The sequence below is a fragment of the Eucalyptus grandis genome, chromosome 10 (genome assembly GCF_016545825.1).
Source record: "Eucalyptus grandis isolate ANBG69807.140 chromosome 10, ASM1654582v1, whole genome shotgun sequence".
NCBI classification, from domain to species: Eukaryota; Viridiplantae; Streptophyta; class Magnoliopsida; order Myrtales; family Myrtaceae; genus Eucalyptus; species Eucalyptus grandis.
The window spans coordinates 14,075,202-14,086,019 of record NC_052621.1 but is presented as its reverse complement, the minus strand read 5'-3'; the positions used below and the strand labels follow the sequence as shown (position 1 = coordinate 14,086,019).

At 38.4% G+C, this 10,818-nt stretch overlaps 1 protein-coding gene across 1 annotated transcript; it reads left to right on the top strand.

Moving 5' to 3' along the window:
* Nucleotides 1-2,330: 2,330 nt before the first annotated feature.
* Nucleotides 2,331-4,370, top strand: LOC104421948. The gene is made up of 3 exons (XM_010034129.3): nucleotides 2,331-2,856; nucleotides 3,566-3,754; nucleotides 3,835-4,370. The coding sequence occupies exons 1-3, from the start codon at nucleotides 2,359-2,361 to the stop codon at nucleotides 4,126-4,128; spliced, it is 981 nt and encodes a 326-aa protein (XP_010032431.1). The 5' UTR covers nucleotides 2,331-2,358; the 3' UTR covers nucleotides 4,129-4,370.
* Nucleotides 4,371-10,818: the final 6,448 nt, after the last annotated feature.

Here is a 10,818-nt window from a genome sequence, read left to right as displayed (position 1 = left end):
CTCATTATTCATGGGGATCGATAGCTATGAATTGCACATTGTGAACACAGCCTAGTGTATTGTAAAATTAACACGAAAATTGACATAATTGATCTTGCAATTTTAACCAACGCGAAATCACTAGAAAAATAAATGAAAAATGATAAAAAAAAACACCAGAGAGTATTGAAACCTACTTCATGGAAGGAACCAATAATAAATAATTCACTATAATAAGAGAATAAGAGTTATAAATACTTACCTATTGAAGTGTTTTGCACATATAAATTACATCCAAACTTAATGTATTTATACTGTCCAAAAAAAAAAAACTTAATGTATTTATAACTAAACAACTCAATTGGACGCAAAACACAAGGCGTAAAATCCACCGTGGTTAGAACCTAAGTAGCATCGACACGAATATGGACACGCGACACGACACGACACTCCGATACGTCATTATTCAAAAATAGAGAATTCGACATGTTATGACACATTATATATTAAATAATATTTTTATTTTTAATTAATTTGATTCGAATTCACAAATAAATAAATAATAAAAATGAGCTTATAATGAATTTACACTAATATATTAATAAATCTATTTATAGGAAATTCGAAAGACATATCTACAGTTGATGTGTACCCATATTTAGAAACACGTTTCTAACTTTAATAAAAATTATCAATGAGACAATGACTAAAAAATTTTTAGAATAAACTTATTTATATAAATCTATGATTTTCTATAATGATAAAAATTTATCATTATTTAATTTTCAGTATTTTAATTTTTTGAAATCACTTTTTAGCACTATTTATTTATTTTTCTAACAAAAAAATCCTGCCGCCCCACTTTTTAGCACTATTTCTACTCTTAAATTTTTTTTTTAAAAATATTATATTTTTCACGAAATAAATAGAGCTCTTATAGCAGCCGTCTCTCTGGAATTGCGTATTTTGGATCTAGTCGAAGGGACAGATTACTATATTATGAGGCAAGAGGGGAATAGAAAGCAATGATGGAGAAAGGGGCCATTCATAATGCCTTGGTGTGAAAGCCAAAATTTCTTTTTCGCTCCAATATTTCTCGAATACCTGCGTCTCATCATGACCGCATGTGGAACCCTCGACTCCTATGCGCCATCTCTTCCTGAGCAAGCAAGGCTCCAAATTTGCATCCGACGCTTCTCCTCTTTCTCCAATTTTTCAATTGACTCCCTTCCTCTTTCACGTACCAAACTGCATCAAGTGTGCTTTTGTCTTGTGAGCATTTTCTATGTGAAAGAAACTTCTCGGGCAAAACATTGGCTGGCTAATCATTTACTAGTCATAGATTCATAGACACTACTACGCTGCCACTTTGCGTTGCACCAGTTCACTCCAAATTTGATCAATTTGTACAGACACGTGCTACAAGATTTCTCTCAAGTTCTCAATATCCTTTGACACGGCCTTCTCCAATATTACCCCATACAAGTACACTCGTGGGTCGTCGAGATTAAACAAGCTTCCGCTAGTAAAATACAGAGGTGGATGGAAAGGTGTATGTAGATATATCGTCTCAAAAGAACGTCAATACAAGCCTGTTAAGTTGATCTTACAGAGTCGACACTTCATTATTACACTTGCAGTGAGTGAATGAATGTAAAGTGTATTGAAAGATAATCTAACCTCGTGTCAAGATCCGCCTGCCCTCTCTTTTATTGACAACCCCAACTAGTTTATTCCAATTATGTAAAAGGAAGGCGATGAAAAGAACAGTTCGGCAAGGCGTGATTAAAAGGCTATGATGTCTCTCAGGGTGTGGAGGAAAAAAGAACAAAGGCAATTCGGTGTAAAGCAAAGGCCAGTCGCTCTAGGTGGGATTCAGAGCTCGAGGTAAACCCTCAATTTGCGGACTTTAATTTAGGGTAAGGGTGTCCCTAAGCTCGAGAGTTGGGGAGCATAAAGCTATTGCCTAAAAGCTACACTCCTTTATTAGAATACTTTTCGAAAATTTTCCCCTCAACTTTGACCCACATAATCATATTATGGATTTCGATCGAAAATAGTTGATGTTGAAGCACGAATTATTATCTTCACTACTAAATTATTTGTGAGAGTATTATGGGCAATCATGTTGTGGCCAGCTTTTTCTTTAGAAAAACGCTGATTAGGTTCGAATTGCGGGGAATCATGTCACAGTGTTCATGATCAATTGTTATGATAGCACACTCCCTCGTGATCCTAGCACTAGCATTATGGAATTTCTTTAGTAACACTCTAAAAAAAAGTCGCAGTTGGAGCCAATCTCGTGACCAAGAAAATGGAGTGGGGACACAACTCCAGTTTAAATACAGGGCATTCTAACGTTGGAAGCAGCAGAGAGAGATGGACATGGAAGAGGCAGAAGGGTTGTTCCCCTTCCCAACGTACGAGTGTGCATACTACGTGCAAAGCCCTTCCACCGTCTCTCATGCATACAGCAACCCTGAGCCACCCTCCACATCCTTCCTCCACCATCCCACCCAACAAGCCGTCTCCACATACACCCTCTCTCGCCACTCCTCCCGCGCATCCAACAACTCGCTGGCCTTGTTGCCCCAAAACACGAACGATCCCGACCCCGCGGTTTCCGATAACGCTGAGAAGCGTCTCATTGCGTTCGATGGGGACATGGGTGGTGGTGGTGATAAGGAGGATGCAGATGAGCAAGTGTATTACCAAGAGAAAGTGGAGTGGTGGAGGTACTTGTCCTTCGGTTATAATCCCTCGTCCAATGCCTGGATCTTGTTGCAGATAAGCTGGAGGATGATAGTGAGCTTGGGAGTGGCGTTGCTCGTTTTCTATTTAGCCACCAAACCCCCAAAGCCCGAGGTTTCCGTGAAGGTAATTTAATTTATACTTATATGTTATGCAATGTCCTCACAATAAATGATTTAATTCACACATGCTTCTTCTCGTGAAATCTAGTAGCTTATCATGCTAGGCATTGATTCTTAAATAAACTACGGACTTGTAGCTAATATGCGGATTTTTGTTGTTTGTGATTTGTCGATTTGAAAGCTGAATGTTTGAGCAACTTTGTGATTTTGGGAGGATGAGAAACGGGATTGACCACTTTCCCATTTTTCAATTAGACCGATCCGATCCCTTGGATAACAGTAAGTCTAGAGTAGCGTTGGTGGGCACCCATCCTTCACGTGTATGGTTGTCCTAGAGCCCACATTTCTTATTATAAAGAACAAGAACTTGCATCTTTGGAATAACTAAGGTTAACCCTCTTGGCGTGGCTACGACGACTATTCTTCCACACGACTTAGGTAGAATCTGGGGTGGCCAAACAGTAATAGATCAAATAGAAGCGTTCTTTGGCAACGTCGAAATGAGCAGAAGGAACATGCCCAATGTTAGCAGTCGAAGGATCCTTTGGATTCCCTAAATTTCAAGGACGTGTTTATTGATTTAACTCATCACGATCAATCCCATTCCATTACTAGCAAGTTCCTAGATTCCCGGTGATAGTAGAACAACATGTAAAGTCAGATTTCTCTTAAAAAAATATGAATGTGAGATGTGGATAGCATTTGGGATGCAGGTGGACGGGATCCCAAATTTCGTATTGGGAGAGGGAGTGGACGGCACGGGAGTGTCCACAAAGATCTTGAGCTGCAACATATCGGTGCGACTTTGGGTAGACAACAAGTCAAAGCTCTTCGGCCTTCACATTCAGCCCCCTCTCATTCAACTCTACTTCGGTCGCCTGCCTCTCGCCATTGCTCGTCCTGTGAGCTTCCCTTGCCTCTCTTCAACACAAGTCGATCCAATTTGAAATATGCATGTTGCTAATGTCATTGAACTTCGTAGGGCGGGGAGTTATACGCGGGAAGCAGTGGGACAACGTTGTTCGGTCTGTACGTGGGGACGAGGAACAAGGCGATGTACGGGGCGGGGAGGAGCATGCAAGACATGCTGGAGGGAGGCAAGGGAGGTTTGCCTCTGAGGGTTGGGGTGAAATTGAGGTCGAGCATTCACGTGGTGGAGGGACTGGTGCACGTCCGGTTCCATCACCAAGCCCAGTGCTTGTTGTTGCTGTCCAAAGCGGACGACGCCCAAACATTCAACAGCACCTGCGCACTCGTGCCTCCTACAGCTTCTTGATCTATTCATGCATGACAGGTTGAGGCCAACCCAGCACGTCACCACATCCATACATCTACATCGAAGGTGGAAAATCTTTCAAAATTCTGAAGCTTCTGCTGAAGTTCCTTCCATCTATTATCATCGTGTACATATGAAGGATCAAACTTCTGCAAGAATGTAATGTATCTTACTACTCGAGCCTATTTCAAAGTAATATACACATCGAAAATTTTTATGCACCTTTAATTGATGAGGTACAACCATATGGGAATGCATTGCCCAGATTTGTTTTTAGTCACGTAGGTGGCACCTATTTCACACGCGAAGTTTGACCCTACCCAATTAATAGCCGACCTAAGGATCCACCGATTTTCTTCCAGCCTCCAATTTTTCCATGTGAGTTCTAATATTACTTTATGTGTTGCATGGACCTCCAAATAGTCGGAACACTGGATTATAATGAAAGATAATATTGCTCGTTTAACAAAGAAATACTTTGTATATAGTTTTTCATCTATATCTCTAAGTACGTAGAAATAAATATCTTTACTAGAGGGATGAATGTTGCAATATGATAAAGGATCTCATTGATAGAGACTATTTATCGCCCCATGGGTCCTATTAAAAACATTAAGCAGTACGAGCGCTCATTTTCTCATAACATATCATCCACCAAAACGAATTCAGAGTTTATGAATTAGTGGCACGGTTCTAGCAAGATATTAGTCACTAACACAAAGTACAGAAATAGAGACGAAAAAGAGCAAGTTCAGCTAGACATCCCTCAAATGACTTTCTTAAGGTTTGGTAAGCCCACTTCCATCTCCTGGTTTCTGGTCCATACATAAACTATGTGTTTCTAGTCCAAACTTTTCGGTTGTATGTATAACCCAGCAAAAAAAGAAATGAAAGGAGATGGGAGAATTTTCTTGTTGAAGTGTGTCTTGAAGCATTATGGTTTGGAGTTTCAATTTATAGGCAAATGAAAGAGAGCCATTACGAGACCATTACAAATTATTTGATAATTATAAATTTGATGATCGTCATAAAATCATTATAGCCGTAACAAAATAATAGCTTTTAAAATCGTTATGAATCGATGGTGGTCATAACTTCTATTAAAATCGTTACAAAACAATGACTTTGAATTTCAAAACTGTTGAAATATCAAACATACTTGTCGTTAATGTATGATGTTGTCTTGTCCTCCATATTGCTTTAGGTGAGATTCAATTTCTCATTTTTGTTTTCTTAGTACATATATCGAGTCACCCATATTTTAAAAAAGCAATTTCCCAAACTAGAGTCCAAAAGTTAAGTACGGGTATCCTCTTTTCTCTTTCGGGGAACAAGAATTCATCCTCTTGACCATCTCAACTTTAAGATGGAGCTTAATATTGTGAGGGTTAGATAGAAGTGCAACGTTGGGACGGAATAGTTGCTTAATGTCCATTAGCAGCAGTTCAGGGCCATAATCAATGGAATGGGCAGGGTGAGAGGTTGATGGTCCACGGAAGAACTGCACTCAGTTTAAAAGTTTGACAGTGAGATGCGGCACATGGGTCCACTCCATCGATCCGATTTTCCTTCAGCTCTTCTATTGAAGGCTGCACGTACTCATTAATCTTATTACCAGGAGACGAAGGACCTGAACTAAGCAGCGGCATTATAAAATGTGGTTTTTTCCTGCACATCCACGGCGGAAGATTATATGCTACTAAAGCGAGTCCAAGCGCTGCCAAGTTTGAGCATCTAGAGGGTGACTGTGTAGACCTTTTTTGGTGCGGCCCTCTCATGCCGTCGCGTAGAGTTAGCTATTTTAATCAATCGTATGAAGCCTTTGCAACCGTGGTATCATTGGAAAATGACAAAGGACCTTGGAACAAACACAACTGTCTTTGCGCGGTAGACGAGATCCTTGATCATTCACTCGATACATCGAAAATCTTATATTTCAAAAGTAATATGTGCATTATAAATCTTATGTTTTTCCGTGCTTCTCTCTACCTCTAGTTTATGAGCTACAAGCATATGGGAATGCATAGTCCACATTTGATTTTAGTCACGAAAGTGGCATCCATTTCTATAATCCACTTGAATCTAATTTTACCCACAAAGTTTCACCCCATTCCAATACATATCCGGTGTAGAGTTCCATTGACTGTTCTCTCTGCTTGCAATCATCCAATTTGAGATTATAATGTTAGTTCATAAGTTTCATAGACCTTCAAATAGCCAAGAATCTGAATTATAATAAGAGGAAAATTGTTCATTTAACGATCAATTATTTTGTACTTGCTATTTCATCAAGATTTTTCTACCAAATACATAGAAATCGACATCTTTACAAGTGGGGTGAAAGGCTCGATCTTCGTCCCTAGCAAGTAGGATGACACTAACAAGATATTAGTCACTACTTTCCCACAAAGTTGTGCTGGATACACAGAAAAAGGGAGGAAAAAGAACCGATGCGAAAGGAATTTGAGCATGTCGGATTAAGTATATATAATTAAGCTAAAGATACCTACTAATTAGTAATTAAGATGGGTTAATTTTTTTCTTTTTGTTGCCTCCCTCACCTAGTGAAGATCCCAAGCGTATCTCTTCATGCATGCAAGTGGCTTCATCCCTCCATTATTCGCTAATCCATGACGTGTTAGAAGCTCATTGCGAAAAGCAGACAGGAAGTAATAAAGAAAACTTTTGATGAGTCACTGAAATGGCTCAACTCAGCAAGATATTTCAGGATCTTGTTAGTATTTGACACGCCTCAAATGACACTCTTAGGGTTTGATTAGCCCTCTTTCATCTCCTGGTTCCCGACAAAACTTGTGCCTTTAGCGTCCGCTTTACAGATAAAAGTCCTCACCTAACTACGTATATAATAGTTCGAGGATAATATTGTCATAGAGTTTTAGTACCGCCTATCTACAAATTTATATATTAAATGATACGGTAGACTGCAAAATGGGCTTTTAAACAAATAAGCCATATTCAATACTCGACAATAATCATATGAAGATTATGTTTGAAATCAACATTCGATGCTCCATGACAAATAACGAGCTACCGTCCAGGATAAAGAGCACGAATAGTAACCTAAAGGTACAAAGGCCATTAATGGTTCCTATTTGCCATCAGAATCTGGAAGAAGAAAACTGAGAGTTGGTCTTCAACTTCTGTTCAAGAATTTCACCTACACAAGTTCCTTGTGTGGCATAGGAGGATCAATGTTTGGTCACCGTTTGAGCAGTTCATGCTAGCCTAGAAACAAGGCATTTGGTGAAGCATTCGAGTGCAACCCACATAGCCAAAGTGGAAGCATCTCTGAAAGCCAAAAAGCTTCCGAAAATGAGCTAGTTTTGTCTTGAGTGTTTTGTGTGCGTATATGAGAAAATAAATTATCAAAGTGAGATGTTGTCTTTCGCTATTCACATATAGTGTCAGTAATAATATATTATTTAAGCTTTATACTAGTGTCGTGTTCTGGTATAAGCGTGTCTCGAATTGCCTATCGCAATTTTCTTGTATTTCCACCATCGCGCTTCCGTACCCGACAAGCGGTGTCAGAGCCACTCTGCTGTCCTCAACGGTCCACGTCACTTAGCATCTCGATTTTGCAAATGAATCATTTGAGTACCCAGCACACGCTTACACTCTGGACGGTACCTATGTGCTGATAAGTGCTGTTTAAATGGCAGCATTGGGTTGCATGATAAGTGCTGCACTAGACAAATAGCTTCAAGGGACAAATGGTGAATATTTTGGTTCATCCTGGAGTGCCACTGAACTCTAACACCGCACTAACACTTACCACCCAGGCACTACATTTCAACGATGCAGCACGTACACCAATTTTTTGAATGGAGTCAAATTTTCTCTTTATAAAAAAGAAGAAGAAGTCACTGGCCATTTTACTATATAGTCTACAAGATTGTATCTTGAGCCACGTCAATCGACACACTATTTACTAGTTTCGACTTGTTTTGTTTAAGATTACTTTCAGGTCTTATTATTAGACTTAATTCCGAACTGGAGTTTCATTCAATGGCAGTGGGTGAAATTCAAGACAAAGGACAATTGTTATTTCGACATGCATCATCAAATTCATCAATTGGTTAATTGGTTTTTTCATGATGTAAAATTGAACATCTCCTTAAAAATGCTAGTTTGTGCTTCTATTGTGCTTGAGCTCGAGCTTGAAACTATACATAGAGTTTGCAATACACAAGAACCAAAAAAAAAAAAAAAAAAAAGTTAAAAGAACTTCGTGGGATTATGTATGCTTACTATGCTTGCTAACCAATTATTCACAAAAACATGATTATGTTGGGCTGGCAAGTCAATTGGATCATGGTAGTTCACAAGTACGAGCTGGTCTGGACTTGATACTGGAGCTATTTAAATCGGAGTTTGGCTCGGTTCGACCATAAAATCTCGGTACATTTTTACCCCTCGTTTATATGTTCAAAGTTAAAATTTATCAACTGACGTGTTAGATAGGGTTAACCAGATTGTGGAGATTTTGAAAGACGTAGAGAACTTCATTTCCTAAGAAAAAAACACTAGGTGGTCCAACAAGCGAATTCATGGTCTGAACTATGTGCTTCGGAAGAAATGGAAAAGAAAGAGGCAGGGAGACAAGACAAGACAAAAGAAGCACATTCTCACACATATTGGAATCAACATAAGACAATGTGTACCAAAAGTTGATGATATGATTGACGAATACAAATTGATTATTATTTTCTTTTTCTTGCAAATGAAGAAAATGAAAAGCTTTGCGCATGCGGAGGAGCATGTGATGACAAGAAATATTAATATTGATCGTGTTGGCATCGTGGCTTCCACACAAAAGTGGAACCCTCTTTTCTGGTTCCGTTAAAACTAATGCATTTCGATAGACTTGCATATTTTTCTTTTCCGGATTATGAAGTGACGTTGGAGCTCATCCGTCTTCCCACTCGGTTCTTCAGTGCTCAATCTAGGACGCCCACCACAACACGCCAATTGCGGTTCCACCAGCCCTACGAATTTGAGAAGGCTTTGGTATCTTCCTAGTGTTGATATTTAGAGTATGAAAGAAAATAACGATAAAGTATTTATGGTTGTTCAATCCCAATTAAGGTTATATGATCTATAATTATAGGAGTGATTAATTACAGTAAGAATATAGATAGAAACATAATTATAGAAAAAATTTATATTACATATAAATTACACATTAATATTGCCCCTCAATCTGAATTAAGTGTAACAACTAAGAGATTAGATGTCAATACCTCGTGACGTGAACTAGGTAATCCCTTGGTGAAGTTGTCTTCTAGCTAATTCACTGTAGGCATGTAGTGAACATGTAGATCACTAGAAGCAACTTGCTCTCAAACAAAGTGAAAATCCAACTTAATAAGTTTGGTGTGAGCATGAAACACAGGGTTGAGAGCAAAATATGCGGTAGAGATATTGTCGCAATAAATGGTGAGAGGATTAAAATAGGGGACTCTGAGCTTATGAAGTAAATGATGAATCCAAATAGTCTTAGCAACACAACAAGTGACATCGTGATTATCAACCTCCATACTAGAGCGAGCTATAGTGGTTCGCTTCTTGGCACTCCATGAAATAAGGTTGACGAGTAGAAAAACACAAATGCCATAGGTGAAATATCAAGTATGGGAGCACCCAATGTAGTCTGTATTTGCATAAGCCGCCAATGAAGTTGGAGAATATTGCTCAATGAGCAATCCCTGGGTGGATGTGATAGCTAAATATCGATACATACATTGGACAGCTTGGAGATGAGGTAATCTAGGTTGATGCATGAATTGGCTAACCAAGTTCACATCAACACTACTATCGGGTCTAGTCATGAACACATGTTGTAGAGCATCAACCATTTGTTAATACATTGAAGAATCACAAAGCTTACTATCGTTAGCAAACAACGGAGTCTTAAGGCCAAGGGAGTAGATATAGGCTTGACCTCATAAAGGTCAAACTTGTGTAAAAGGCCATCATCATACTTAACTTGAGATAAAAGCATATCATCAGAGTGGTGATAAGCCTCAATGCCAAGGAAATAGTGAAATTGTCCAAGATCATTTATAGCAAATTCTTGTGAGAGTCGAGAAATCAGAGGCCTTAATAAATGAGGAATATCATCGGTGACAAGAATATCCTCAATATATAATAGAAGAAATAGAAAATCCCAAGAAGAAGCATAGACAAATAATGACAGATCCGCCTTACTTGCCATGAAACCCAAAGATAATAAAAAAACTATTGAAACACATAAACCATGCATGTGGAACATGCTTTTAACCACAAATGGCTTTCTACAAACATGACCCGTGATTTGGGAACTTAATAAGAGAGAAACTAAGATTGTAAACTTCCTCACAAATGATGCCATACAAGAAGATATTCTTAACATTAAGGTTCCATAGGATTCATAGAAAGTGCGGCATTTTTGGAAATTGTTTTTCAAGAAGTCATTTTTTAGGAAATTAACCATATTTTTCAGTGTTTAGCTGAAACTTGAAAATAAACTATAAAATATTCTTTTCCATTTAGTGAGGAAAATATTTTCCTGCATACACTCATTTTCAATAATTTTTTATTATTTTATTTTTAAAAAACTTATTTTACAATTTTTAATTTTTCTTTCTTTCTTTTTTTCTTCTTCTTCCTTGGTCTTGGCTAGTCGTT